This window comes from Stigmatopora argus, chromosome 16 (genome assembly GCF_051989625.1).
Source record: "Stigmatopora argus isolate UIUO_Sarg chromosome 16, RoL_Sarg_1.0, whole genome shotgun sequence".
Lineage (NCBI taxonomy): Eukaryota > Metazoa > Chordata > Actinopteri > Syngnathiformes > Syngnathidae > Stigmatopora > Stigmatopora argus.
This window is the reverse complement of record NC_135402.1, coordinates 2756010-2783066: the sequence shown is the minus strand read 5'-3', so window position 1 is coordinate 2783066 and position 27057 is coordinate 2756010. Positions and strand designations below refer to the sequence as shown.

At 52.5% G+C, this 27057-nt stretch overlaps 5 protein-coding genes across 13 annotated transcripts; 2 read left to right on the top strand and 3 right to left on the bottom strand.

Moving 5' to 3' along the window:
* Nucleotides 1–1073: 1073 nt before the first annotated feature.
* On the bottom strand, nt 1074–4314 carry LOC144091077 (uncharacterized). Of its 3 annotated transcripts, none has more exons than XM_077623113.1 (10): nt 4172–4314; nt 3575–3667; nt 2845–3265; nt 2498–2752; nt 2400–2423; nt 2165–2291; nt 2012–2100; nt 1884–1955; nt 1372–1502; nt 1074–1300 (listed from the first exon to the last, which is right to left on the bottom strand). In XM_077623113.1, the coding sequence occupies exons 2-10, from the start codon at nt 3660–3662 to the stop codon at nt 1146–1148; spliced, it is 1362 nt and encodes a 453-aa protein (XP_077479239.1). In that variant the 5' UTR covers nt 3663–3667; nt 4172–4314; the 3' UTR covers nt 1074–1145. The 3 variants fall into 3 exon arrangements, with proteins under 3 accessions (XP_077479239.1, XP_077479236.1, XP_077479237.1); XM_077623110.1 differs by lacking the exon at nt 4172–4314 and adding an exon at nt 3900–4163 and having other exon boundaries at nt 3575–3749; XM_077623111.1 differs by lacking the exon at nt 4172–4314 and adding an exon at nt 3900–4163.
* A 641-nt stretch (nt 4315–4955) lies between these two features.
* apc (APC regulator of WNT signaling pathway) lies at nt 4956–17561 on the bottom strand. 3 transcript variants are annotated; one of them, XM_077623109.1, is made up of 17 exons: nt 17320–17561; nt 14867–15025; nt 14008–14095; nt 13571–13769; nt 13399–13507; nt 13209–13322; nt 13084–13146; nt 12962–13018; nt 12742–12828; nt 12493–12670; nt 12215–12415; nt 11901–11996; nt 11675–11814; nt 11527–11604; nt 10920–11036; nt 10639–10853; nt 4956–9563 (listed from the first exon to the last, which is right to left on the bottom strand). In XM_077623109.1, exons 2-17 carry the CDS (start codon nt 15002–15004, stop codon nt 5180–5182), a joined length of 6264 nt encoding a protein of 2087 aa, XP_077479235.1. In that variant the 5' UTR covers nt 15005–15025; nt 17320–17561; the 3' UTR covers nt 4956–5179. The 3 variants fall into 3 exon arrangements, with proteins under 3 accessions (XP_077479235.1, XP_077479233.1, XP_077479234.1); XM_077623107.1 differs by lacking the exon at nt 17320–17561 and adding an exon at nt 16183–16289; XM_077623108.1 differs by lacking the exons at nt 14867–15025; nt 17320–17561 and adding an exon at nt 14504–14854.
* A 57-nt stretch (nt 17562–17618) lies between these two features.
* Nucleotides 17619–22177, top strand: fktn (fukutin). The gene is made up of 11 exons (XM_077623114.1): nt 17619–17782; nt 18125–18339; nt 18414–18464; nt 18764–18952; nt 19012–19158; nt 19221–19351; nt 19425–19557; nt 19620–19749; nt 19942–20075; nt 20145–20269; nt 20329–22177. The coding sequence occupies exons 2-11, from the start codon at nt 18238–18240 to the stop codon at nt 20540–20542; spliced, it is 1356 nt and encodes a 451-aa protein (XP_077479240.1). The 5' UTR covers nt 17619–17782; nt 18125–18237; the 3' UTR covers nt 20543–22177.
* Nucleotides 20561–22241, bottom strand: pbdc1 (polysaccharide biosynthesis domain containing 1). The gene is made up of 6 exons (XM_077623121.1): nt 22116–22241; nt 21447–21512; nt 21321–21380; nt 21110–21250; nt 20897–21008; nt 20561–20723 (listed from the first exon to the last, which is right to left on the bottom strand). Exons 1-6 carry the CDS (start codon nt 22143–22145, stop codon nt 20632–20634), a joined length of 501 nt encoding a protein of 166 aa, XP_077479247.1. The 5' UTR covers nt 22146–22241; the 3' UTR covers nt 20561–20631.
* A 482-nt stretch (nt 22242–22723) lies between these two features.
* dmtn (dematin actin binding protein) lies at nt 22724–26788 on the top strand. 5 transcript variants are annotated; one of them, XM_077623117.1, is made up of 16 exons: nt 22738–22843; nt 23614–23662; nt 24003–24031; nt 24098–24166; nt 24234–24377; nt 24437–24481; nt 24539–24650; nt 24715–24759; nt 24823–24951; nt 25014–25114; nt 25189–25297; nt 25373–25428; nt 25613–25652; nt 25794–25879; nt 25968–26048; nt 26127–26788. In XM_077623117.1, the coding sequence occupies exons 3-16, from the start codon at nt 24023–24025 to the stop codon at nt 26238–26240; spliced, it is 1140 nt and encodes a 379-aa protein (XP_077479243.1). In that variant the 5' UTR covers nt 22738–22843; nt 23614–23662; nt 24003–24022; the 3' UTR covers nt 26241–26788. The 5 variants fall into 5 exon arrangements, 1 of the variants encoding a protein (XP_077479243.1); XR_013305608.1 differs by lacking the exon at nt 26127–26788 and having other exon boundaries at nt 22735–22843; nt 25728–25879; XR_013305606.1 differs by lacking the exon at nt 26127–26788 and having other exon boundaries at nt 22732–22843; nt 24715–24951; nt 25728–25879.
* The last annotated feature ends 269 nt before the right edge of the window (nt 26789–27057 follow it).

Below are 27057 nucleotides of genomic sequence, written 5' to 3'. Positions count from 1 at the left end.
AATCTATTGAAAGTGGGATTTATTTGCTGCCAACCCTTTCATTTCATTGGAAATTGAGTTAGGGATACTCCAAATTTGGCAAGATTTTGCCTTTCTGTGTAGAGTTTGGATGTTCTCCCCGGGCTGCCGTGGGTTTTCTCCGGGTGCTCCGGTTTCCTCCCACATTCCAAGAACTGTCGTATGAATGAAGGGCTTGGAAAAAGTTAGGAAATAACGTTTCTGACAGTGTGACTGCGATAGAGCCGCCCCATCCAAAGGGCTGGGACGTCTAACGCCGTCAATGGCAGCCATTTTAGCAAATGATTGTGGACTGTAATCAGAGGAACATTGCTTTATGACACGTTGTATCACCCAATATGGCCTGTAGTTATCTACTTTTGAATGATAGCATTATTTATTGAGGAAACTCAACCTAAAACGCGCATGCGCACGCGATAGCCGGTCACTAATTTGAGACTCAAGCGTGCACGTACGCGTGTCTCGTGCTGGTCTTGTGACGAGTCGGTTAGCTCAAGTAAAAGTTATTTTTTTTGCAATAGCTCGGATTTAAATTTGCTTACGATAGTTCCTTTGGCTAACTTTCCATTGTAGTTAAGAACCAAACGACTGGATTGTTACTAATAAAAGCCCGAGTGGGCTCTAAATTGGAGTACGAGTGCGTCCTGGTGACGCTAAAAACAGTAACATTCACTCACCCGCGCGGTCATTGGTGGGAAAAAGCGCTCGCGGTCATCTAAATACTTAAAATAAATAGTTTTCCTTCCAACAAGACTTTTTTTCGCTTGAATTTCTGGAAGATGAGGAAGGCTCTCCGTGTAGGGTCACGTGATGTGCCACTGCGCTCCTATTGGCTCGTTCTTCTTATTTGTTGTCAGTTCGGGACTTGGTGCTATGGGGCGCCCTCAGCTGGCCAGCTGAGGAATTGCCGTTCGCTTTTTTATTTTTATAATACATTGACTGACCAGCCAATCCCAAATATTGACCAAATATCCCACTTTGAATGGATTGGACGTGATAAAATCATTGTTGCACCATCTGTCAGTGTCTAATACATGAGACATTTGTCAGCAAGCGCTGATTTAAATTTTATTTGTGCCAAAAATAGACCGTTTTAAATTTATTAAGAACTAAAGTGAGAATGGAGGTCAGGCATCCGAGCCCTGAGTAGCCAGGAAGTTTTCCAGGGCGCTCAACCTCTCCACGAGCATCACATCCAGGTCCGACCCGTCGTCAGCGTCGGACCCCACGCGGTACTGACGCCGGACCGCTCGCTTTTTGGGCGCCGCGGTCGCTCCCGCACCTTGAGAGGGGCACAAATGTTGTTTGGCGTCACCTTTCGGGGGGCGGGGGGAGTTACCCGGCATTGCCTACCTTGGGGCCTTTTCCTCTTCCTGGGCTGAGTGAAGTCAGGAAAAAGGAGGAGCCTGCGCCGCCTCTGCTGGCCAATCAGAAGCAAGGTTCCGTCCTTCTCCTGAGGCTCCTCGAAGATGGTCTCCAGACTCCTTTGGAGAAAATGTAAAAAAAATGGAATAAGAAATCAAAATAATTGCTTTTATTTCAGTTCTTTCAGTTTTTTTAATGATAAAAAGATAGTTAAATGTTCTATAACAGGTTAAATGTCTTAACTGTCTTGTATGTTTGTTTTACATGCCGATAAAGATCTGCAGTCAAAAGTTTTGAGACACTTTCTCATCTGACTTAGTGTTTCAAAACTTTAGACCGCAATTGTCATGACAACTGTCCACGAAAGGCGAAAAAAAAAATCAAATTGTTGCACGACGATGAAAATAATGGTTTGCAACAATCTCTAATCCACTAATAGAAAGGACTCAGCAACGAGTGATGCATTCTGGGAATTGTAGTTGACACACATGGTCATTTACCTGTTGTTGCTTGGAGATTTGTAGTTTTTATTGGTGTAAATTTCCTCCACGCTGAACTCCTTCTTCTTCAACCTGAAGAGCAAGAAGAGGGTCACGTAAGCCCGTCAGCGCGCTCCGATCCAGCTCACCTTTTGACCTTAGGCAACCCCATTGGGGTCAGCGGCGTCTCTCGCGGGGACGTCCGCCGGATTCGAATCTGCGACACGCGCTTGGCTTTCTGTCACATAACGTCACAAGCGTCACTCGCACGCTGACCGGGTGGACGGCGCGGGCGCGCTAACCTCTTTGGTGCCGCCGTCCAATTGGCCGGGCGGGAGCGGAGCGGAGGAGGCGGAGTGGGGAGGAAGAGGCGGGGCCAGCAGGCACTTCCGAGCCACGGGATTGACTCTTCTTCCGAGCCGTCGCTGTCTGCAGGCCGCACATAAAAAATGGCAAGTCAAAACCATTCATACAAAAAATTAAATTAGTTTAATTCAACCGAAAAATAACATTTCATAACATATTTTTGGCACTGACCTCAGCTCGGCCACTTGGAAGTAACTGCGGACAAAGGCAAAGCGCACCCGAGTCAAAGCGACGTTGCGCCGAGGCGAGGCGAACGTGCGGCGACCCACCAGTGATCCGCCGCCAGACTGGGCGGAGCCGTCCGGTCGGCCAGGGGCCGTCGGGGACCGCCGCCGGGCGCCTCCGCCAGGGCGGCCAACGCCACCGACGACAGGCGCAGCAGGACGGCGGCGGCGGATGGCGAGATAAGCGGCGCCGCAGCCCGGTCGAAGAAGCCCCATTGGCCGCGGGAGGGAGAGGGGCGGCCCCGCCATTGGTCACCTACAGCTCGCAGAAAATCCAGCCAAGCATTCTGGGACCACGAGCTGCAAAAAAATCCAATTTTCAGATTCTTGAAGACTTGACGCAACTAGACTTTCTCGATTGGATGATGGACAATCACAAATGTTCTTCCCACCCGTAACCGTTGTGCCTGACGACAAAACCGACGGCCTTCGGAGATTGGCCGCCGCCTTCCTGCCGCGTCCTGGGGTCAAAGTTGAAGAGGGTCAGCGGCGCGCGCTCGGTAGCGCCGCCTCCCGTCTGGCAGACGACCATGCGGCCGATGAACCTCCCGCAGGTTCGGACTGCCACCTCCTCCTCCCCCTCCCCCCGGCCCTGCTCCTGCTGCTCCGCCTCTCCTCCTCTGTGGCTCCGCCTTCTGGTCTTCACAACCCTCCTCCTGTTCCTACCCCCGGCCCTCTCCAGGACGTCCACTCGTCGGCCTAACGAGACGAGGGCCCCGCGCAGGAGTCGGCGTACCTCCATCCTGTGGGCGGCCAGGAGGCGGGGCAACAACGAGGCGCAAGGACAGCTGAATTGAGGACGAGGAGGGGGAACTGCAAGGAGAGAAATCGGGAATACCTTTAATTCGATAGCTAACATTTTAGTGTGTGTGGGATCACTTATTTTTTATTTAGTAAATAATTTCCTATTGATTTTGTGGTGTTTATAGGCCATTCCCGATTGATGACAGGCCACTTCCTGTTTATCTTGGAACATTTCGGGACCACTAATGGTCATCGGGTGGCTTCCTGTTATTTTTGACGCATTAACACGTCACTTCCTGCATTTCCTGCTCGAGTTATTTTGTCCTTTTCGTGGATAAAGGTTTTTTTTAATCATAAATGAACTGACTGATCACATACCTGTTTGTGCGGCTCCGTCGGCATCTTTGTCGGCCAACGAGAGAGGAGGAAGAGGAGGAGTCACTCCAGGTGGTGGGCGGGACAGCATGATGACTGCCAAAATCAATCCAAATAATCGATGACGTCAAACCATTGACATCAAATTAGCGGTTTGCGAGTAGCGTTGATGCTAATGCTAGAATGGAAAAGATGTAGGGGGGGGGGGAGCACACAATTGGTGACATTTGCGGAAAAAGGAAGCAAACGTTGGCGCTAGAAGCGATAGCTTTTAGCTTTTGACAACATAAGCGTAACAAACGGGACTTTTAGTAAAAAAACGTTCTACCTTGCTCACTTGGGAAGGGTCAACGAATTGTTCCGAATGTCATTGGAGGCAGTAAAATGTAGAAAATGCAAGGAATTGTCTTTGGTTTGTGCTCCAGAAGAGTGCAAGCCGTAACCGGATGAAAGGCACGATAATCTCTTAACTAGCAACCACTTCCGTTAGGTATTTTCGAAATAAAAGATTGACAACGAATCAGACGAGAGGGACTGGGATCACAAATATTATTACGATATCTTTAGCATTAAATATTTCCATAAAACGATTAGATTTACCGTACTGGCAACCAATTTTGGACGTAGTTCATCTGAAGGCAGGAAGCCGGAGAGCTTTCCAAAATGGCGGCTTCGTGGCGCATGCGCAGTGCTCTCAACTGGGAGTTCGACTCAAAATCAGACGCCTTCAGGCGTCAACGATAACAAAGCACTATCCAAGCTTTCTAACGACTGTTCATGAAAAAGATCACGTTAAATGTCATTATTACGTTTGACGAAAACCAATGTAACCGAGTTTTATTGCTAAAGAATGAAAATGTGGGAAAACATTGGGAATGTGTCCTATACTAGTCTACTAATTGGCAGCCATCTTGCTACAACGTCAGCCATTGCTTGAACGCTGGACACATTTACAAATGGTTTGGTTTAAAACCTTTAAACTCTGATTAAGGATGAATGTTGAAATTGATTAATTAAAGTATCCTACTGCATTTCATTGTATGAAATTGGAGAGCCATTACATTGAATGTTGTGGCCGGAATGATACTGTCCTTAAAATGGCCGACTGGTGACGACATCTGTCCCTGTTGGCTCCGAACACTATAAGAAATTTGGCTTTTTTAAAAAACAATGTAAGGTTCAATTCGTTTTCAAAAGCATGTAGAAAAAATAGTTTCTAACTGATGGTATTTAGAAAAATAAAAATGTACAAGAGAAATATGATTACTGAGTTTGTCCATTTTAAAAGAAAAAAACAAATGCATACTATATTTTTTTCTCTTATGCAAGTTGTTGCTTTGGCCTTTTGGGGATTCTGCGCCTCCAGGATGCATTGAGCAAGGTGTTGAGCTAAAATGTTGACTTTTATTCTTGCATATAATGCCAAAAACATTTAAATTAATAATTTATGCGTTACAGTGTTTGTCAGTGAGAACATCAACAACGTCCACCCAAGCGAGCTGGGCTCAACGGCGTCTTCTCAGGGGGCGGGGCGGGGCGGCCATGCGGGAAAACGAGCTAAGCGCTACACATCATTAGTGGTAGAAAAAGACGGCACGCGAGTGGCTTTCATACGGACGTGACGATGTAGGAGCCGCCCCCGCCGCCGTTCCCGCCCCCTTCGCCGCCCTTGGGCTCCCGCTTCTTGGTCACCGGAGTGGGGATGAGCGAGGGGCGCGGGGCCGACGTCACGCCGGGAGCGGGCGCAGGCGCGGGCGAGGCGGCGTTCTCGGCCGGGTTGCCCTTCCTCGGGCTGGGCGTGTAGTTGAAGGGGCTGACCCTGGCGGCCACGGCGCCGCTGCGCTGCGCCGGCCGTTGCGGGGATGGCGCCTGCGCTTTCTCGTCCAGGCTGTCGCAGCTGCGCCGCAGGTTGAGGTTGGATAACGAGGAGGACGAGGAGGAGGGGATTTTGGAGGGCCCGGAGATGACGGGCGGCGCCTTGGGGGACGGGGACGGGGCCGAGCAGGAGGACGACGAGCGCGGGTTGTTGACGGGGCAGTCCTCCAGGCGCACCCACACTTCCTGGCTTTCTCCGGCGCCGGCGCTTTTGGCCCGCCTCCAAGCGCCCCGGGGGGCGTCCTCCTCGCCGGGGCCCTTCTCGCTGGACTCGGAGGAGGCCGAGAGCACCGAGGAGGAGCTGCCCGTCCGCTTCCAGGTGCCCACGCGAGGCAGCGAGCCGGAGTGCTTGCTCTCGCGCTTCCAGGTTCCCGTGCGACTAAGGCGCGAAGGCGCCGCGTCTGTGGGACCCGTAGGCGCCGCGTCCGTGGGACGCGAGGGACTCTCCGAGAGCGAGCGGGCCGCGTCCTGACAGCGGGGTGCCGCGCCGGACTCTTCCAGTTTCCTCTTGAGCGTCGGACTGGGCGCTTCTTTGATAAAAGTGGACTGTCGCACCAGCGCCGGCTTCTCGGCTTCCGCTTTGTCCTTCTTTGGGGCGCTGGCCGGGGCGTTGGCCGCGACCCTGGCCGCCGGCCCGGGTTTGGCGCCCGCTTTTTGGTTGCCCGGCGACACGGTACGCGGCAGCTGCGAGGGTCTCCCCCCTCTCTGGGAGGAGCGAGATGGCGTGGAATCTCGCGAGGATTCGCCGCTCCCCGGCGCCTTGGCGGCCACGGGAGGCGCCCTGGGCTTGCTCCGCCCCCTGGCCGCTAACTCCGCCCTGGGCTTGCCGGTGACCAGACTTCGATACACCTTCTTTCCGCCTTTCACCGCCTTGCGCTCGTCCCCGTCCTCCTTCTTTTTGTCGTCCGGGGAAGGTTTGACCACCCTGGCGCTCCGCTTGGACTCCGCCCCGACGTCGGGGACGTCGCTGGCGAGCGACGGGAGGCGGAAGGGCGAACCCACCGATTTGAGGGACAGCACCGAGTCCGAGTCGGACGAGCCTCGGCGAGAGAGCGACGGGGAGGCCGCGGCGTTGAGGCTGCTGACGATGGAGTTGGCGCCTTCTTGAATGGCCTTCCAATCGAAGGACTCCGAGTCGGGGGAGGCGGGGCTCCGCGGGACCGCCGGGGGCTCCTCTTCGGCAAGAATGCCAGAGTCTTCTTTGGCCATGGGGACCGCCGGGGTGGTAGCGGCAGGAGGCGTGGCGGGGGCGGCGGCGGAGGTGAGCGGCGCCGCGGGGGCGGCGGCATTCTTCTTCTTCTTCTTGGGCATGGCGGAGCTGATGCATTCCTGCAGGAGGTCGTCTTCCGAGTCGATACTCAGCGAGCTGAGTGATGAGTTTCTGGAAAAGCAGACGGGCGTGTCCTCCACGTGGAAGGCCTTAGGAGTGTAAGTGCACACGCGAGCTTTGGCGGGGAGCGGAGCGGGATCGGCGCGGTCGTCCGCGCCGCCGCCCCCGTCTCGGGGGGCGGCGAACTCGTTGTTGTTGTTCTCCTGGTCGATGTCGCTCAGGGAGCTGAGGGAGGAGTTCCTGGAGAAGCAGACGGGCGTGTCCTCGATGGCAAACTTTTGCTTCTCGTCCATGACGGGCGGGTTGGCGGGGGCTCGGCTCTGCGGGAAGACGGCCGCCGCTTTTTTCTCCCGCCGCTCGCCGTCCTCTTCGCCCTTTTCCTCGTCGTCGAAGTCCAGCGAGCTGAGGGAGTCGTTGCGGGAAAAGCAACACGGCGTCCCCTCGATGGGCGTGTAGCGGTGCGGGGAGTCCGAAGCGAAGCCCGGCTTGACCTTGGCCGCGCGTTGGGTGGGCTTGACCGGGGACGTGGGCTTCGGCGCCGCCCGTCCCGCCGGCTTCTTGAAAAGAGGCGGGGCCGAGGGAGGCAGCCGGAGCGCCTCGCCGTCCGAGGACGCTCGGACGGCCTTCCCGCCGCCTTTGGCTTTGGGCATGGCGGCGCTGATGCACTCGGCCAGGATGTCGTCTCCGTTCTCACCCTCCGGCGGTCGGCCGCGGGGCGCCTCCTCGCCGGGCGGCGACTCGATGGTCAGGTCGCTGAGGGACGTGGCGGTGGAAAAGTTGAGCGGCGTTCCCTCCACGCAGTAGACGCGCGGGACGTCCTCGGCGGCGGGCGGCTCCTTCCTCTGCTGGGGGAGGAGCTTATAGACGGGCACCTGCGCCCCTTTGGCCCCTCGCTGCGGCTTTTTGGCTTTGCGGGACGACTTGGGCATGGCCATGTTGATGCACGCCTCCAGGATCTGAGTGTCGTCGTCGTCGTCCGACTCCCGCGGGGTCCGCGGGGCCGCTTCCTCCCGCCGATCGCAGGGGGCAAGCGGCTCGGGCTCGTCCAGACTCAGAGCGCTCAGGCTGGAGGCGTAGGAGAAGCCGTGCGGCGTGCTCTCCATGGCAAAGTGCAGCATGGCGTCGTCGCCGGCCCCGCCGCTCTCCTCCGCCTCCTTGGTCTCCTCCCGGGCGCTTTCAACGGGGAGAGGCGGCGGCGCCGGCACCCGCGGCGGGGGCGGCGTCTTGGCGCGGCTGGGGGGCATGGTCTGCCCGGGGCTGTCGGGCAGGTCGGTGGGGCTGACCACGCCGCTGGGGGTGCCGCTGCAAGGCTCGCTGGAGCGCACCGAGCTGGCGATGGACGAAGTGGAGAAGCTGTCCAGGGAGCTGACCGACGTGCAGCGGCTGAACATCAGCGGCGTCTCCTGAGCGTACGGTTGCTCCGGCGGGCTCTTGGGGGTGCGGGCGCCCGACGCCCCCTGCTGGTGGTGGCCGTGGTGAGCGTGGTGGTGGCCGCGACGTCCACCTCGAGCGGGCGGGCCGGCGACGCCGGCCGTCTGGCTCTCCACTTCCTTGCGCTGTCGCCGCCGGCGCTGCTCGGCGCCGCCCGGCGTCTTCCTCGCCGCCGCGTCGCCGTACTCGTCCTCTTCCTCGGGCGACAGCGAGGAGAGCGAGCTGCCCCCGGAGAAGCAGATGGGCGTGTCTTCCACGCAGTAGGTTTGCGTGGACTCCCTCTGAGTTTTGGGAGGGGGTCGAACCGGCTGACTCTTGCCCCCCGAGGAGGCCGGGGGCGGGGCGGTGTCTCGCGGCTCGCCGAATTTCAGGCTATAGTCGACGGGCAGCTCGGGGGCGGAGTCTCCGTAGGCGGGCGCCACGGCCGCGTAACGCGGGGGCAGCGCGGGCGGAACGCGGGCATCCTCGCCCCTCGCTCCGGGGAGGCCGGGCCGCTCCCCGTCTTCGTCCGTCTCGGCCCCACGGCGGCGGTTGGGGCTCTGGCGCCCGGAATTCAGCTGCTCGTCCGAGTATTTGAGACTGTAGTTGATGGGCGTGTCCACTTCGGCGCCGTCGTCGTCCTCCATGTGGTTGACGCTGCGGATCTTGTGCGCCAGGTCGGCCGGGTACTTCCTGTAGACGCAGCACCTGTCGGCGTCGTCTGAGGAGTAGAGCGGCTCCGAGGAGGGTTCCGTCTTGCCGCGGTTGCCGTAGCCGTCGGCGCTGGTGACGCTGTTGAGGCTGTCGCTGGAGGCCCGCACGCCGGCGGCGAAGACCGGCCGCCCGTACGCCGCCTCGTCGGGGACCCGCTTGGCCCCGTCGCCGTTTTTAGCGGCCGACAGCACGGGCGTGTTGGCGTAGGGGCGCGCCGAGCCGGCGGCCGTCGCCGCCGCCGCGCCGTTGCAGCCCCGCCCCTTCCTGTGAGCCGCCTTGGGGCTGAGGTTGTCGATGTTGTCAAAGGTCTCCGACAGCTGCTGGGCGTCCAGCTCCTTGAAGAGCGCTTTCTGTCTGCGGACGTGCAGGGAGGGCGCCCCCGCCCCCGGCGACAGCACGCTGGCGTCCTTGTAGCGGGCCGGCCGGTTGGCCGTCAGGTTGCGCAGCGCGGCGGCGCTGCCCATGGCGATCATCTTGTGGCGGGAGTGGATGAGGTTGCGCAGCATTCCAACGGCGCCCAGCTCCCACAGGGCCTCCTGGTCCTTGGCGTCGCGCGCCGACAGGTTCCACAGGGTGCCGCAGGCGTTGGAGACGATGGTCAGGCTGTGGGACTTGAGGTGTTGCAGCAGCGTGGGCAGGCAGCCGTGCTCGCGCAGGACGTGTCTGTCGGGAGATGGCGCTAGATTGGGTGTCTCCGTTTCATCAGCAATATCACGGGCTTATATCAAATTTTTAAAAATGGAGGTACAGACGCTCCCCTACTTACGAACGAGTTAGGTTCCGAGCGATTGTTCATAAGTTGAATTTGTTTGTAAGTTGATTCAGTGCTATATTTTGTATTATAATTTATGTTTAAGGCCTACATAAATAGGTATATTGAAGGTTGATATAAGTGCATTTGTATGTTTAAGGCTTGTATAAGTAACACGCATTGGTTTGTACTGAAAAAAACATTTAATAAAATGGAGATAATATGTACAGTACTGTATAGAGAGAGAGAGAGAGAGATTTATGTATTAGAAACTGGCCGAAAGAAGCGATCTAACGACGATTGCACAGTTTTCTTCTTTTTTTCATCATAAATGATGCGGTAGCACTGTATGGCATCATTCAATTGATTAGCAAACTTTGTGCAGCGTTGAATATTTGGGTCCTGCTGCTCGATCTTTCTGTTTATAAATGGTACTGACGGTCGAACGATTCAAGTTGTATGACCGTGCAACGCTCACCACTCTCACGCGCATCAAGCTTCGTTATTACTGCCACTTGTTTCAAATGAAATGGCTTGCCTCTTCATTGCAACTCCCTCACGAGAAGCATTTCGCTTTTCACCAACCATATTCAATAATGGCTGCACGAGATATTTCATGATAAAAATGAAAAAGGTTCTTTGCGCACTGGAGATACGTCACGCACTTACGCAACTTACGAACATTTTTCGACATAAACGCAATTTGCAGACATGTTCATATGTACCGTTGTTCGTAAGTCGTATGTTCGTAAGTAGGGGAGCGTCTGTATAGTAATACTTTGACATACGACTGCTCTAACAAACGAGAAATTTGAAATTTAAACAGTCACTTCATAATGAATTGACATGCTAATTAAGTCTTGGCCCACCCATGGTCAGCAGATTTCTGCTAGCATGCTACTCATTAGCTTCCTATTCCCATGCCGCCCTCTTTTACGGCGGACGCGTTCTTTCGGAATGACGCAGGTGGAATCGCCAATGACTCACCTGTACGCCTCGTTGGTGGCGATGAGGCTGGAGACGTTGCGGAGGATGCCGCCCCCGCTCTCGATGATGGCCAGGGTGTTGGTGTGGCTGCGGTGGGTCAGCGTGCCCACCAGGAAAGCCAGCGCGCCAATCACGGCGCAGATGTCGGCCTTGTTCTCCGTGCAGTGCGCCGAAAGGTTCCACAGGGCGCTCAGCACCGACTTGAGCGTGGACTCCTGCCGGGGGAAAGGAGCGAATGAGCGCCGCGGCGCCACGACGGGCGCAGACGACGGGACGCTTGCCTTCTGAACGTCCAGCGCGCAGCCGGTGAGCGCCCGCACGCTGCCGACCTCCCGCAGCGTCTTCTTGCTGTTGACGTCGGCTCGCCACGACAGGTTCCTCAGCACGCTGGCGATCACCTGTGGCGGAGTCACGGGCGGATTAGAGCGAGATGTCTTAGGCGGAGTCTGACTAAGTGGCGGCCATTTTGCAATGGAATTTTACTGCACAAAATCACCTTAATGGATTCAAAAACTATTTTGAAATGGGAGGAGCCACAAAGCAATAGCCAGTCAACAGGAATGAGTCGGAAATGTCCCAAAATTAACAGGAAGTGACTTTAAGTCTTATTAAATGATCAATATCTTCATTCATATCTATCTATATCACTATTTTTTTTTTTTCAGAGGGACAATTGACATTATTTAACAATGAACCAAATTAGCCTTTTGGCAGTGAATGCGTTAACAAGTCGGTGTTTTATTGCTTTATCTTAAAAGGTTAGAATTAAGACAGAAATGAAATTGAGCACTCTATAGCCATTTCAAAGTACACGCTCGCATCCCTAAGATGGCCGACAATGATAATAACATCTCCCTCCGGTGGTCGTGTCGACGGAGCGAGGCAAACCTGCTGCAGGTCTTCGCTCTCTGATTTGAGTTGGGTGACCATGGCGCGCATGCAGCCCTTCATGGAACACAGCGTGGCCTGGCGGGGACACAAATCAAGCGTCAGGAGACACAAAACAAACGTGCAGACGCGCAAAAGGAAAAGGCACCTTGTTGGCCACGTCGCCAAAAGTCAGGTTGGTGAGCGCCATGCCGGCGTATCGGCGCAGAGTGACGCTGTAGTGGTCGCCGCTCAGGCCCAACATTTCGCAGTCCACCTGCAGCAGCTCCGCCACCGCTTGTAGACCACCTGGGCGGGGCCAGAGACACGGCGGTCTCATTCGGGACCGTCGATGGTATCGAAGCGGCCTTGCTCCAGACTTTTGGGCGGCTTACCGAGCTCGTTCATGGCGTGGCGGTGTTCCTCGTCGAAGGACAGTTTCATGAGGACGCAGACGGCGGGACAGATCTGATGGTCGACGGGCGAGGGCACTGCAGCGGAAGGAGAGGTGAGCCCGGGGCGGATCAGAGGTTAGCGCGCAAGGATGTTAGCAATGTCAGATGTTAGCAATGTCAGATGTTAGCAATGACAGATGTTAGCAATGACAGATGTTAGCAATGTCAGATGTTAGCAATGTCAGATGTTAGCAATGTCGGATGTTAGCAATGTCGGATGTTAGCAATGTCAGATTGCTAGCACGCTCACTCACTGGGGTTATCTTCTTGCTCCGCCCCCCTCTCGTGGTTCTCCTGCCAGCTCCAGCAGGCCTCGCAGTAATGGCGCACCTGCTCCAGCAGGTGGAGCACCCGGATCTCCCGCCGCCCCCGTTTGTCATCCGGTTGACTGTGCACGATGTTGTGCAGGGCGGCCGAGGCGCGGGCGCGAGCTTCTTTGCTCCCGCGTGAATTGCCTGAGCAAAAAAAAAAAAGAGGGCGTCAATGAGCGCGCCCTCGCTGGCGGCGACCCGCCGGGAAGGGGCGGAGCTACCGAGCAACAGCGAGTCCTTGTCGTTGCCGTGTAGCAGCTGGATGAGCAGCGGAAGGCAGCCCGACTGGCGCATGGCGATGCACGAGTCCTGCGAGCTGGACATGGCCAGCAGCGTGCGGGACATGTCGTCCTTGTCGTGCGTGCCCAGCATGGACAACAGGCTGTACACCATCTCCACCTGAAGACGGCACCATTAGCCGTTAGCCATTAGCCGAGTCCGTGCCACGCATCGCTCGCTCGCTCGCTCACCTTTGTCCCCAAGTGGCTGGTGATGCGCCGAGGCACCGAGTAGGCCGTCTCGCCAGCCGGCTCGTGGTCCGGTCGGGCAACCGGGTTCTGCGGCACCGCGAGAAGCATGTCAACAGAGAGCAGGATATACAAAGCAATATTCTCAGCGCTATTGAAATGTGTTATTTTATGAACGTAGATATCATGCCAACTATTGCTAAAAAATATGGTGTAGACTGACCTGCGAAGCGGCCAGCCCTCCTCCGACGCTCTCGGCGGGGCCCTGAGCGGCGTCCGCCTGCACAAAAGGAGATGAGCGTCTCGGCGCGCCTCCTCCCAAACTGGAGCGGGCGGGAAAATTACCTGCAGCCGAGCCCGCAGCTTGACCACATCCTTCTCGATCTGGTGAATGCGAGACGTGCGAGCCTGCGGAACAACGGCGAGTTGGAGTCGTCGCGAGAGCGTCGGCCCGGACGCCGCGGACGTACCTCGGCCCGCTTCTCCATTTCCTGACGGGAGCCCAGCTGCTCCTCCATGGCGCCGTGGATCTGGCGAGCCTCGAACTCCAGCTGCCGGCGACTCATGTCCGTCTGCAGCGTGAACTGAGCAAGCGCGGCGGGCGTCATTTCTCCGGGGGGAAAAATGCGAGCAAGCAGGCGCCCGTCTGGCCCGGCTTACGTTTTCGCTGAGAGGCAGGCTGTCGATCCTCTTGGTCAAGTTGAGGAGCTGAGCGTAATACCAGTCTTTCTCCTTCTCCTCCTTCTCCAGCTCGGCCAATAGGAGGACTCTGTCGCAAAGCGCAAAGGATCAGGTCGGGTTCCGGTGGTGCGCGCAAGCTACGGGGACCTACCTCTCTTTCTCAAGCTCCTCCAGGCAGCGCTCGTGTCCGTCTCTAGGCCCGGACGGCGCCCCCCTGCGGCCGCTCGATGCAACCGACCCCCCTGGAGCGGCGGCCGCTCCCCCCGAGGATGAAGAAGAGGAGGAGGAGCAGGACGGCGGGCCCGGAGGCCTCCCTCTGGCTTTAAGTCCGGCGGCTTCCAGGCTCATCTCTGTGGGAGAGAAGGTGTCTACCATGTTTGTTTGTTAAATATATTAATCCTCAGTTGCTGGCACAAGAGGATAACTTGAGATTCAGAGCCCCGATTAAAGTATAAATGACCGAGCGCCAGCTGCCGCAGCCATCCCCTCCCGGTCCAAATCTATTAGACGTTTAGCAATGTCAATGGAATCCACCCCAGTTTCAAAGGGTGGTTGAGCGAGATCAAGAAAAAGGACATAAGAAAAAACCTTTGAGTCTGACGATGAGCTCCAGCTGAGAGCTGGACGACTCCTCCGAGTCTTCTTCTATGGTGCCCTGAAGCTGCTTGAGCACTTCCTGTTCAAAATGGGGAATAAAAAAAACTTTGTTAGATTTGCTTTTAGACCCGTCCACTGGGGGTCAGCAGACTCCCAGAAGTAGATAAAGGACGCGAGAAGCAAAAGAACGAGAACACAGAAAAGTCAAGTTTCTCCGCTTCAGACCGGCAGCCATTTTAAAGCAGTGGACTTCCTCTACTCACAGCGTGGCCCTGACACAAAATGGCCGACAAGTGACGACAATCATCCCTATTGGCCCGCCAGCGCTTTTTGCAACTATTTCCCCAACGACGCTCATATCCATCATTCCTCTAACATCAGCTGACTACTTCTAGTTAGCCGCTAGAAGACCGCGCAGCTAGCAAGCGCGTCGCGAGGGGGAACGGCTCGGGGGAAGACGACGGTAAGGCGGGGAAAGCGCACTCACCACAATCAAACGACAGCGTTCGCGCAGCGCCATGACGGCCGACGAGAAACGGGATGTACGTGCGCGCACAGGAAGCAGAAACAAACACCAGGAAGTCACGAGCAAAAGCAGGAAACTCATTTTTACTCTCTGGGAGGCACTCATTGGCTGCCATCGAAAGCGCCAACCGGCCAATCCGATCGGCCCGGGAAGGGCGAACGTTCATTGGCCGTCAGTGGCGGTCAATGAGTGAACAAAGAAGTGACCTTGATTTGTTTTCATTGTCTACTTTGAAAAGTAGATGGTAAATCCAATTCATGGTGAAAGGAGAGGAAATTGAATGGTCAGCTGAGAACTGGTTTGAATGGGAAAGTATGGAGTGACCTTCATGTTGGACGCTTCCGTCTCCAGTTTGGTGAGGTGGTTGGAGTTGTCCTGCAGCTCCTGTCGCAGGTTGGAGTTCTCCATCTTCAGCACCTCCACCTGCCTCAGCAGCTGATCGTAAGATGCCCCCGCCGCCATCTTGTAGCGCCGACCTCTGACCTGACACGCCCACACCATGACATCATCATCATTAACAATGCTCAGAAGAAAAAGAAATGCTTGTTTATGGGATCTTTTTTTTATTTATTTAATTTTAATATGATTTTTTTTAAATTGAAAAACATTCAGCATTTTCCTTGATTTTATTCGACCTATGAATATTTTTTTGTAAAATTGTCATCAAAACAACAGTCAACATTTTTGGAAAATAAGACAAATATTTAGTTTTCATTCCAATATAAAAAAATTAAATCATCATCTTATTACTTCATGAAATTATTTCTTATTATTTTTAATAAATCATTTTTCTTAGTTAATAGTTTAACATATATTTAAAAAAATATTTTAATGACAAAGGAAAAAAAGTTGTTTATTTTTCCTTGGTTTATGCTTAAAAAAATTGAAAAATAAATCTAATGAAAATAATTCCAAATTGTAATATATTTTTATTTTATTTTTTATCTCCTCCATGCTCGTACCATTGGTTATAGTGAACATACAGATTAAATGATATAGCCTCTTTACTGCCTTTTATCTTTTATCCTTTCGTGTTTTGTCATAAACAGAGAAATATACCAGAAAAATGCTTTTCAAGATATGAAATCTTCAGCACAATATCATCCCATGTATGCTTACGAAGATCGAAACCTACCTACAGAGGCAGAAAGAAAAAAAATATCACATTTCATTGCCACCGACAACGATAGACGTCCAATCTATTCGAATTGGAAGCGCTAATAGATCGGACGCCTCTCCTCGTCGATGGCGTTGAATAATCATCTGCCAATGAAATCGTGCGCCCCGGGAACCGCTGGCGTCTAATTATAGCTCGCGGGGATAATCAATGATTGATGTCGAACGTGAATGGAAAAGGAGACGTGGCGCCGACAACAAAAGAACATCCTTCGTCGTCGTCCTCCGTTTGCGCTCGGCCATTTTCTGGGCCCACCCGCCCCTCCGCGCCGGCTTATCGAGACCCGCACAAAAGCGGGGAAACAGAACGGAGACAATGACGGGAGGTCGCGCCCTTCCCGCCACCCCCCCTCCCCATTCCACTTCCCACCACCCCCCAGCCGCTTCCTGCGTGGAACCTAGAGCGGCCGACGGGTGCGAGGATGTGCGCGGAAGGAGAATAATGGGAGAAAATGGCAGCTCACCCCATCGCTGTCGCCTCCATCAGCTCCTCGGCCGCGTCTGACAGAATCGTCAGCTGGGCGGAGCGGCGACCAATGGGGAGCCTGGAGGCAAAAAGGGAGGGGCTCCCCCCGACCCCTGCCGATTTTCCCAGCATGCTTTGCCCGAGCCGCAGCCTGCGCGCTGACCGGGTTACCGTCGCCTGACGCCCAGGGGGTCATTGCCATCGAATATTTGATTTAAAATGTCATTATTCTAGACCTGACATGTATTCCCTTTTATGTTTTAAATGATCGATTTTCCCATTACAAAAAAACAGGAATATTTTCAAGCATAATAAATGGTTAAATAAAAATTTAAAAACCATACATTTAGGTCATTGGCTTCTATAGACTGAATTTTAATGTCAATACGTTGACCTTCATGGAAATGTCGCCCCTACCAAGATGGTCGCTTTTTTGGCCATGTTGGTAGGGGCAATGAAAGCTCTTTCCATGCTTCTGCCCTGAAGTGAAATGAATAGATGTCCAATCTGTTTTAAGTGGGAGGGCTAGCAGCAAATGAATAAAAGTTCAGCATCATTAAATGTCATTATACTTGTGTAATGACAATAAAGTAATTTAATTCCAATGGCTTGGACGTCTACTCATGATAAAATCGGGTATATATTTGTCAGAGGAACTATTGACGCCATTGACGGCGCTAAACGTCTAATAAATTTGAGATGGAAGATCTAACAACTAATGAACCAACGATTGATGACAGCCCTCCCAGTCAGGTTAAATTGGACGTCTATCCGTGTCAATGGCAGCGGGACATGACCACTCTATTTAAATGGATTTAATCTCTATCGTTGTCAGTAACATTGATAGAGTGACGTAATAGCGAAACCAAGCGGTAAACAACTATTTATCCACGATAGCATTAAAAGGGTGGCAACACCAACAACAATAATACTTCTTAGCATTCCTCCAATTGGGGGAGTAGGTAAACAACAAACAAAAGAAAAAGCACTTTATTTACGACATGTGGGAGCTGGTAGAAAGGAGTGACGCAGTTTTTTTTGGACAAAATAATGCCGAAAATTAACACGGACGCTTAACAACAAGCTATGTCTCCCCGGTGCTAATGCTAAACTAGTAGCATATGCTTCTTCTTACCTTGCGTGTCGTCGAAAAGCATCAACGAGCGCCTCGCTAGCAATACATTGAAGAGCAGGCGGGGGACGGGAGACGTAAAATGTGCACAGACAGCGCCCAAAGCGGCGGCGACATGCCAGGCCGCCACAAAAGGGCTCTTCGGCCAACTTTTCTCTCCTAACTTTTCACTTTTTACTCGGCCTCTCGACCAAGATGCGGCCGGCCATCTTGTCCATGTGCGCATGCGCAGGCATCGTTGCGTTCAGGTGTTTTTTTTTCACTCCGCAATCTTTATTAAGAATCTCCTTTGACGCGAAAAGAAACGACTCGACATATGCTTAGTCTTTCTGCTGTTCTTTTCATGCTATTTTATATTGCAGCGTAGTCAGTGAAATACACTAGAACTGTTACTGAAGAGTGGAAGCGAGAGTGACCCGTTCTTGTTGACAGACAGATGCTGCCTTCACGTGGTGTTGCAATAAAGGTAAATACCAGTTGTCAAGTCAAAACATTCCCTCAAGTCGTATTTTCTAATGGGAAAATTAATTTATCTTTTCACTATCCAAATTTTCCCACAGACGGCGAACAGAGGAGAAACCTTTGAAAGATTTGTTTTTTATTTGACCGTTATTTTGACTCATGCAAAAAAAATATTCCTGTTGGTATTTTGATGCATCGTTTTGTTGTTAGCAGGTGAATTAATACGTCTAAAACCATTTTGCCCACGCAATAATCCCAAATGAAGTCAGTGTCCACCAAGTGTTTAGCTCCAATAATTGCACAACAACTGGAAAGCACTAGTGTTGCTAAATCGAATCTTTCTCAGTGCTCGCGAAGGCAACAAGAGCCCAGTGACCAAGATGGCGCCAGGGTGAAGTAACGGCAAGGCTGACGTTGGGGAACTTTTCCCTGCCGCTGTTCGTCGCCCATGAAAAGCGGATGGCTCGCGTAAAGCGGACGGCGCTGCTGTGGCTGCTGCTCGCCAGCAGCTGCCTTTTCCTGCTCTTTCAGCTCCGTAACTACCGGAACTACGACAACAAAGTAAGGTGCCCGTTCGGATACCTCGTTGCAAGTCCTTGATTAAGTGTGGTTTTTAAATGTCGTATTTTCCCCAGATGCTCCTGAAGCGCACGCCAGGTCACGAGACAGCCGGTGACCAGCAATGGGTGAGTATTATTTATATAATAATGAATGGAATGTTTCGTAAATTAATGTATAAACTAACTAAAAATACAGTCTGCTTATAAGCCCCGATAACACTGAAGTTGTTTTTAAATTATTATTTAATTATATTGTATGGGTAGTTTTCTATTGATTTACGGTACACAATTTCGTGTTGATTTTTGTATTTCTGAAGTCACTTCCTGTGGTTTGGGGATCAATTGCAGGTCACTTCCTGTTGATTTGTATCACTTGTTAATAAATAGATTGGAAAACTGAAAATGTTATGCCGGCGTCCCTCCAGCAAAGCGTCAAGACGTTCCTGAATCTGTCGCGGCGTTTCCACCTTCCGATCTTCCTGGCCGACCCCTTCGTGCTTGGCCTCCTGACGGCGGAGGGCCAGAGGTCACCGCCCAGGTCCGACTGTTCCATCCTGTGCCGGGGCCGCGCCGTCACCGCCTTCGGACTGCTGGCCGACGCGCGGACGTACGACGTGAGTCCGGCGAGCGACGGGCTTCCGAGCGTTCCCCGCCGAGCATCCTTTCCCCGCAGGCCGACTTCCTGTCGGCGGCCAGACAGAAAGGCTTCGAGGCCCTGGAGCTGCGTGGCGACGATCCCCAATTGGTCAGGTTGGACCTCCATTCCTGGGAGGACGTCCCCTTGCATCTTCTGCTCCGCCTTGGCGGCCATGTCATCCAGGTGGGCGTGGCCATTCCCAGGTTGTAAGTCCTTTTAGACTTGTCCTTTTTTTTCCGGCGCAGGTGGTGTTCCTGTACAAGCGTAGCGGCGACTACTTGTGGCACGGTCCGCTGCGCCTCAAAGCCGACGCAGACCGTGATTTCGCACCCTTCGCCACGTTGGACTTTGGACGCCATGCCGGCGCCTATGACCAGTGAGCGACGTCGGCGCAAGTGGAAAGATGAGCATCGGCGACAGTGCTAAGCGTCTATGCGGCGCCCCCGTAGGCCGCGGCTGGTACTGACGGTGGTGGATGGCCTGGACGTGGCGGTCCCCCGGAATATCTCGGGCTTCCTAGCTCAGCACGAGCGTGCTCGCTACCTGGAGTGTGGCTACCGGAACGCCCGCCGCTTCCTGCAGGTCTGGCTTTGGGATTTTGGGTTCAGTTCTGGCGAAGATCGGGGTGACGTAGGTGTTCCCAGGTCTACCCGGACGACACCACTCCTGAAGCGCTGGATTTTGAGAACAAAGCCAAGTCTTTGCTTCGGCTGGCCGCCAAGACCCTGAAGCGCCTCAACGTCCCCTTTTGGATCAGCAGTGGAACTTGCCTGGGTATTATTTTCATTTTTTGCAAATGATATATTAAACATGAATTTTACTATTTTTGTTTAAATAAAAGTCAATCTTATTTTAAATTACATGCAAAGCTACCATCTATTGAAACCATTGAAAGGGGAAAAACTATATTCTTTAGTGTGTTATAAAAATGTCGGCGTTTGTGTTTACGTTTGTCTCCCCCTGCAGGATGGATCAGGCAGTGCGGCTTCATCGCGTACAGCCATGACGTGGACATCGGGATATTCATCGGCGACTTCCGCCACGACATCATCTCGTCCTTTCAGCGGGCGGGCCTGTCGCTCAAGCACAAGTTCGGAAAGGTGGATGAAAATGCATCCAGTTTTGCAGTTATTCGTGAGGGGCCCATCAGCTTTTATTTTGGCGGGCAGGTGGAGGACAGTCTGGAGTTGTCCTTTGTGAGGGATGGTGTCAAACTGGACATCTTCTTCTTCTACCGGGACGGCGATCTGATCTGGAACGGGGGCACGCAGGCCAAGAGCGGCAGGAAGTTCAAGTAGGCGGAGATTCGGCAAAGATCTTGCTTCTTTTATTCTATGTATTTATTTTTTGTAGGTACTGGTTTCCTCGATTCTCGTTGTGCTGGGCCGAGCTGGCCGAAGTCCAAGTGGGAGTCCCGTGCGAGACGTTGGACTACGTGACGGCGAATTACGGAGCGGCGTGGAACGTCCCGCAGAGGACGTGGGACTGGAAGACTTCGCCCAGTAATGTCCAAGAAAATGGGGTGTGGCCACCTGCCCAGTGGGAGGAGCTTATTCAAGTCTACTGAAAGAAAGAGACCCATTTTTTTTGGGTTGTGAGGGATAAAAAAGACACTTTAATGATCAGTCCTGATCAGCAAAAAAAACATTGGCAAAGTTAACTTTTGGACGATTTGGCCGCAAACACCGCATCGTTGAGGCCTTCTCGGTTTCGGGCGATCTCCACAGCGAAAAACTGGATCCTAGTGACTGGGACCACAAATACGACGTCACCATTGGCCGACTTTTGTTCTTCCTAATGCCACTTTCAAACCGGACGCGTTTTGTCACACGACAACGTCGCCAAATGCCATTTTGGGGACCTTTGACCCCGCAAAAATCACGAACGGTCTGAATGCAGCGGAATTTTTTGGGGAACTGACCGAAAATGGTGTTGTCTTGCGTGTAGTCCTCCCGGCAGTCCAGTCGCAGCAGAGTCCCGAAGTTGAAGTCCTCCACCAAGCCTTCGTAGCAGTTGCAGAAAGGGCGCCACCTCTGGACGCGAAGCATATTTAAGTCAAACATCCAATCGCGTGACGATTTTCATCAGTGTATGAATTTAGTTTATCACGCGTAGACACCAATGCACCAATCACCTCTTTGGCCTCGGCCGACTTGAGTTGCTCCGGGTCCAGGATCTTGATGTCCAGGTCCCGGAAAGTCTCCCTGAAGCTCGCGTAGATATCGTCGTCCATCTTGGTCAGTTTGAGGAACTTTGGATCCACCGACGAAATGAGCTGAAGAGGGAAAAGGAGACTTTTGGAGATGGCAGTTTCTAGTTAAATTCCACCAGCCGGAGATGCTCACGTTGAAGTAAACCTCGGCATGGTTGTAGGCTTTCATGGCCCACATGGCTTCCAGGCGCTCCTGAAAACCAAAGTCAACATCAGCCCAGCCTTGGGGTTCGCCAACCTCGCCCGTCGCGGTACTTACATCGTTGCCGTAAGCTTCGGCGGGGAGAGACAGAGCCCTCGCTGCGGCCGAAGCTCCGTCTGGACCCTGACAACACAAAATATTTTAGTGCCATTGACGGCGATAGACGTCCTCCACCGCCACTAAGTTCAAAGAACCAGTTCTTGGTCACATTTCATCTTTTGCATTTTCCCATATACAACTTCATTTCAATTCAGAATTTTGGAATGAAATAAAAAAACTGTTTTGTGAGCCTTGTTGAATGCAAACTAAACTTGCTGAGATCGATTACTTCTATTATTTTTTGTCCTAGTGCCAAAATTGAGGTTGTTTATTTCCTCTCTGATTTTGAGAGATGAAATATACCCAATTCACAGTGTGATAAATGTCCAAACAGTTCATTTTAAAGCAAGGCTGGTTCATTTATTTTTGTTGGTGGTAGCCAGTGAAGTAAAGAAGTAACATTTAACGGGGTTCCATCATAAATCAGTAGCAACAACACGTGTTTACGTCTTAGCTAGCTCGAGTCAGTGTTAGCCGCGTTAGCTGCTTTCTGCACGCCGAGACCCAAAGAAACGATTGACATGGTGTACGCGTTCGCCCATGATAAACCCACACATGCGAGCATTTGGACGACTACTTCTTACATTAATGAGGTTTGCTGGTGTTTTGTGTGGGTTTTACTCTTACCAGAGACGAGAGGCCCTCGCTCGACGCCATCTTGCTCCAACAGAGATCGTCTATTAGGCAAAGCAGCACTAATGACTTTCTTAACACAACGAACGACGCGGTTTCAGCTATTTAATTCTTTTTTTTTCTGTCATATTTTGATTTTTACTATTTGTGCTCGCGAAAAATATACATTGAGGGTGTGCACTTGTATTTATGTCTGATTAAAAATCTTTAGTAAAAAAAATTATGTGCTATATTTTATACTCTCGTCTGAAAGGAGAAAGCAAGAAACGATCTTTTTTTCCCCTCAAAATTTTGTTTAAACTCAAGTTTCTACAGCTTTTAAAATGTTTTTCTAAATTATTAAAACAACTCTGAACAGACAAGTGCATTTCCATTTTTTTAAATAACACTTTATTTACAGTGTGTGACAAAATTATAACTCTAAACATAATTATGTATACTAATACAAATGAATCATCACAACTTACAACACTGAAACTAAATAACAACACCAACAATCTCCCTATTGAACTATCTATGAATGTTATTTTATTAATAACCAACCAATGACGTCGACAGACGTCCCATGCTAACGTCAACGAATGAGTTAATGCTTTGCTAAAGCCAAAGCGTCGCTCGCATGACGTCACCGCTCCCACCCGCGCCTCTGGATGTGGTCACGTGACACCTGCTCCCTGCGCGTGCACGATTTCGACGCGTGTGTCCGTCTCGTTTCGGCCCAGGTGAGAATGTTTTGATGCTAACGTTTAACATATTTTGATTATTATTTGGGAGCGACGTGCTCAAGGTCACGTGTGACGCGCACGCGATGCTCTCGTCTAGGCGCGTGCACGAGCGCGCGCATGATTCATCCTTCCTAGCCTCGATGGTCGTTTCGCCCTGTTTGCTTTTCATTCGATCATGGGTTGATATTTATGTTATGATGTCATATTTATACGGATTTATGTACAGTTTGTGTTTGCGTGAGTGCCGTTCGTGTGCAAAAGTGACGGCGCGTTCGCTCCAATCAAGTTGTGACGTGGGAAATTGCGTCAAAATGTCAATAAGCACCGAAAAGATGAGCATTCAAGGCTTTCGTGCGCGAATTGGGATTTTATTTTTATTTTTTTTAATTTCGAACCCTCATGGGGCATTCTTTGAACTTGTTGCCTTCCATTAATGGCGTCAGATGCCCAATCTATTTTGACTGGGAGGCTTGGCTGCATTCAAATTGGATTGGACGTCTATCTGTCATTGGCAATGGCAGGCCAAGAGATGTCATTGGTCAAACTACATTTCAAAAATAAATATCAACAATGGACTATTATTGAAGGCCTTAACCACAGTGTATTTCATTGTATTTATAATTATATTTATCATATAAAAATAACGAATATATAATAATCATAATAATGTTTTTAAAAAATGGGGTAGCTTGCAGTGAACGGATTGGACGTCTATTAGCGACAAAATCATTGATGGGACACATGTGGATGCTTTTTTTTGTCCCCAGGGACTCAGTGGCGCCTCCATAGGAGACGAGTGACACTTGCACCTTCAGAGTAAGACACCCAATCGCCATTTCCTGTTGCCTCCTCCCTCCATCACTCCTCCTCTTGGTCATCTCCATCTTCTGCTTGGCCTGGCCCCTCCCCCTTTCTCCATGCCATCCATCCCTGTTTTTAATCAGCTCAGGCTATTTTTAATTTAAAAGGGCATTAGTGACCCCGCCTACTTGATGTTGACAATTTATTGCTGCAATGCTTTCATTTAGTCGATATTTTTTATCTTTAAAATGTTCAATTTTGACTTTCAATCTGATTTGTTTTGAAACGTATCATGCTAGGTGCGTATTTCGGGTCACCATGCGCACGTGATGCGATGCTTATGTTTTCATCGCAGGTTGGCGTGGCTGGCCAATCATGAACAAGGTAAGGAACAACGCCCCCGTTCGCCGACGACTATCGTGAAGGCGAGTCGACGTGACTTCCCGACAGGTGACGGACGTCGACGTGGCGTCCTCGCGATGTCCCGATGCGCCGTCCTCTCCCGCCGCCGGCATCCTGGTAAAGGGCTACACGCTAAGCTAGCCGGCGCTAACGCGAGCGGCGTAGTCAAGTTGAGTACGTGCAGGCACGCGTGGACGAGCGCGCGGTGGCGTACCGCGATCTGGCGGCTCTGCCCCGCGACAAAGCCATCCTGGAGGTGGAGCGACCCGACCTCATGACCTACCGGCCTCACCTCAGCTTCTCCCCGTTGGACGCGCCGCGCCGACAGGTGAGAGGCGTGGTCTCGCCCGGCGTCCGGATCATGACGTGCGTTTGCCTCCTCCCCAGCGATCGCTGTCGCCTCCCGCCGCCTCGCCCGCTTTGTCCCCCGAGGTAAGCCCGCCCCCTAACCAGCTAGCGAACGGGCGCGTAAGCCCGTGCCCGTTTCAGGCCAAAGCACGCCGCGCGGAAAGCGAAAGCGGCTCCCCCGGAGGCTCCGTGCTGCAACTGCACGCGAGCGGACACAAGATGAGCGCCAGTCTGCAGCACTTCCATCGTCCGGGTACGCGCGGCGACGCTAACGTGGCGCTGCACTCACGCTAACGCCGTGTCGCGTCGCGTTACAGATAACGGGATGAACATCTACAGAAAGCCTCCCATCTACAAACAGGGTAAGTTTTCCGCCCTCCCCCGTCTTTCGGTTCCGCAACATCTCAAGAGCGTCCCCCCCGAAGATTCCAAACCCCCCGCCGACGGCGTCGTCCGGGCGGCTAAATTCCCGGCCGCTCAGCCTCCGGATCCCGACCAGCCGTCCAAGATCGAAACCGAGTTCTGGCCGTGCCCCCCGTCGCTGGCTTCCATGGGTGAGCGACTTTCTAACTGGCATTTCCAGATTAGATTCTCTTCATTTTGGGGTCACTGGCAGAGATCGAGTGGGGGAGGAAGAAAGCGGAGGAGGAGGACGACGACGACTTTGAGGACCTGACGGCCGAGGCCAAGGCGCTGCAGGAACAGGAGCTGGAAAAGGTTTGAGACGGAGCCCCGCCGACGCCAACGCCGCCCTCCCTCGGGCCACTACAAATCCAGAATGGCGTGTCCAGATCAAGTCCAACCTGGGTCGTCTCATCCTGCGCGAGGAGAAGGAGAAAGGCGGCAGCGACTTCCGGCGAAAGACGCGCTCGCTGCCCGACAGGACGCACGCGCACGCCAGTGAGAATCGAAAAGGACCGCGGCCGGAAGGTCACGGGTCGCCGAGGAGTCACCGCCCCCTTTTCCCGTCCGCAGGTCTGTCGGCCAACGCGTCCAAGTCGCCGTCGCGTTCCAATTCCGGCCTGAGCAGAGTAAGGGCTTCCTCATTTTTTTCTTAGCATGGTATTATTTATTTGCACCACTTCCTGTTGTCGTGGTTTCCATTTCCTGTTTGTTTTCCATTCCTGCTCGCGGTCATCACTTCCCGTTTTTGCGGCGCTCAACGCACGTGACGACTTTCTACGCGACGTGGACCGACGGCGGCGTTACTTTCAGAGGCAGTCGGCCGAGTTTTCCACCGACGCCGCCAACGCAGGTACGTGTCTACTTCCTGTCTCGCGTCTCGCCGACGACTCCTCGCCGCCCATTGGCCGTTTTTTTGTCCCCCCAGCAACTCAGGTGAGCGTTCTCGAGCGACGTCCGATCCGCGTACGCTTGATGATGTCATCAACGTGAGACAATGGTGTGTGCGGACAGAACGGCGCCACCCAGCGCGATCACCTGGATCGCGGGACATCGCTGCCGAGCATCTTGGAGCAGAAGGTGAGACGTTGCACAAGGTCGCCATTTTATTTGTCATATTTACAATTTTAATAATTGTTTATTATCATTAACTTATTTCTGCCATCAGGTTTATCCCTATGAAGCGCTGGTGGTGAACCGCAGGGGGCGCTGCAAGCTGCCCCCCGGCGTAGACCGAAGCCGATTGGAGGTGAGGGGCGTGGCCATTAACGGCGAGCGCTAACGCCGCTAACGACGCTAACGCCGCTAACGCCGGCTGTCCCGGCAGCGACATCTGGACCCCGAGCAATTCCAGGAAGTCTTCGGCATGAGCCCGTCCGAGTTCGACCGCCTGTCGCTATGGAGACGGAACGAACTCAAGAAGAAGGCGTCGCTCTTCTGAGAGGAAGTGACATCACAGCGGCCCGAATGGGAACCACCACGTCATTTCCTCGCTCGCATTGATTACGCTTGCTTTCCGCTGCCGCCGAAATACTCGAGTGACCCAAATGTTGCTTGCTATCGACACACACACAGTACACAAACATACACACCACTGCACAACACACACTAGAAAACAAATACACACACTTCAACACACAGAAAAGATCCTCCCTAAAAAAAACTGAAAAAAAACACCCACACTCAAAGACATAAATACATTCAAAAACACCCTCCAAAAAAACAACACACACGCATTGACTCACACAATGGACAGCTATGTACCGATGGGTTGCCATGGTTACCGCTGCATGTGACACCATCACCTTTTGGAGGAGGAGGAGTCATGATTGCACTCTTACTTTGAAGAGCCCATCTTCTGCCGTGTTCTGTTTAGTCTCTCAAACTGGTCAATGAAAGCCGGCTCGCCACAATAAAACAACCGGCATGCCAACGTGCGCCGCTTATTCGTAATTCACGTCTGCAAAATAAATGGACTTTTATTGTGAAGGCTTTGGTGCATTTTGTCTTGCTTTGCACTTAATTCGTTTGAAGTGGAATGACCGGCAGATTGTTTGTATTGGACGTCAATGGCATCCATCGACATTGTGATAGTTTGCTTAATTTAAGAGACAATCCATTTTTATGAACTTTAAAGCATGTTAGCACATTGCCAGGGTGCCTAATCATGTGGCCACTGGGGGAATTGACTAATTGGATCAGGTGACTTCTGGTTCTAATTATCCAATCAGGAGCAGAAAGTTTTTTCTCAAATACCA

Excerpts from the sequence above, each read along its gene's own strand:
- pbdc1 (XM_077623121.1), bottom strand. The coding sequence starts at position 22,145 with ATGGCGTCGAGCGAGGGCCTCTCGTCTCTG. Across the intron at positions 21,513-22,115 it reads GCGAGGGCCTCTCGTCTCTG|GGTCCAGACGGAGCTTCGGC; the intron begins GTAAGAGTAAAA and ends TTGTGTTGTCAG. Across the intron at positions 21,381-21,446 it reads CCGAAGCTTACGGCAACGAT|GAGCGCCTGGAAGCCATGTG; the intron begins GTAAGTACCGCG and ends TTTGGTTTTCAG.
- apc (XM_077623108.1), bottom strand. The coding sequence starts at position 14,647 with ATGAGTGCCTCCCAGAGAGTAAAAATGAGTTTCCTGCTTTTGCTCGTG. Across the intron at positions 14,096-14,503 it reads AACGCTGTCGTTTGATTGTG|GAAGTGCTCAAGCAGCTTCA; the intron begins GTGAGTGCGCTT and ends CATTTTGAACAG. Across the intron at positions 11,037-11,526 it reads AGAGCGAAGACCTGCAGCAG|GTGATCGCCAGCGTGCTGAG; the intron begins GTTTGCCTCGCT and ends ACTCCGCCACAG.
- fktn (XM_077623114.1), top strand. The coding sequence starts at position 18,238 with ATGGCTCGCGTAAAGCGGACGGCGCTGCTGTGGCTGCTGCTCGCCAGC. Across the intron at positions 18,340-18,413 it reads ACCGGAACTACGACAACAAA|ATGCTCCTGAAGCGCACGCC; the intron begins GTAAGGTGCCCG and ends TATTTTCCCCAG. Across the intron at positions 20,076-20,144 it reads TCAAGCACAAGTTCGGAAAG|GTGGAGGACAGTCTGGAGTT; the intron begins GTGGATGAAAAT and ends TTTGGCGGGCAG.
- dmtn (XM_077623117.1), top strand. Across the intron at positions 25,298-25,372 it reads CAGGACGCACGCGCACGCCA|GTCTGTCGGCCAACGCGTCC; the intron begins GTGAGAATCGAA and ends TCCCGTCCGCAG. Across the intron at positions 25,880-25,967 it reads CGAGCATCTTGGAGCAGAAG|GTTTATCCCTATGAAGCGCT; the intron begins GTGAGACGTTGC and ends TTCTGCCATCAG.
- LOC144091077 (XM_077623113.1), bottom strand. The coding sequence starts at position 3,662 with ATGCTGTCCCGCCCACCACCTGGAGTGACTCCTCCTCTTCCTCCTCTC. Across the intron at positions 2,753-2,844 it reads GTCAGGCACAACGGTTACGG|CTCGTGGTCCCAGAATGCTT; the intron begins GTGGGAAGAACA and ends ATTTTTTTGCAG. Across the intron at positions 1,503-1,883 it reads AAATCTCCAAGCAACAACAG|GAGTCTGGAGACCATCTTCG; the intron begins GTAAATGACCAT and ends TTTTCTCCAAAG.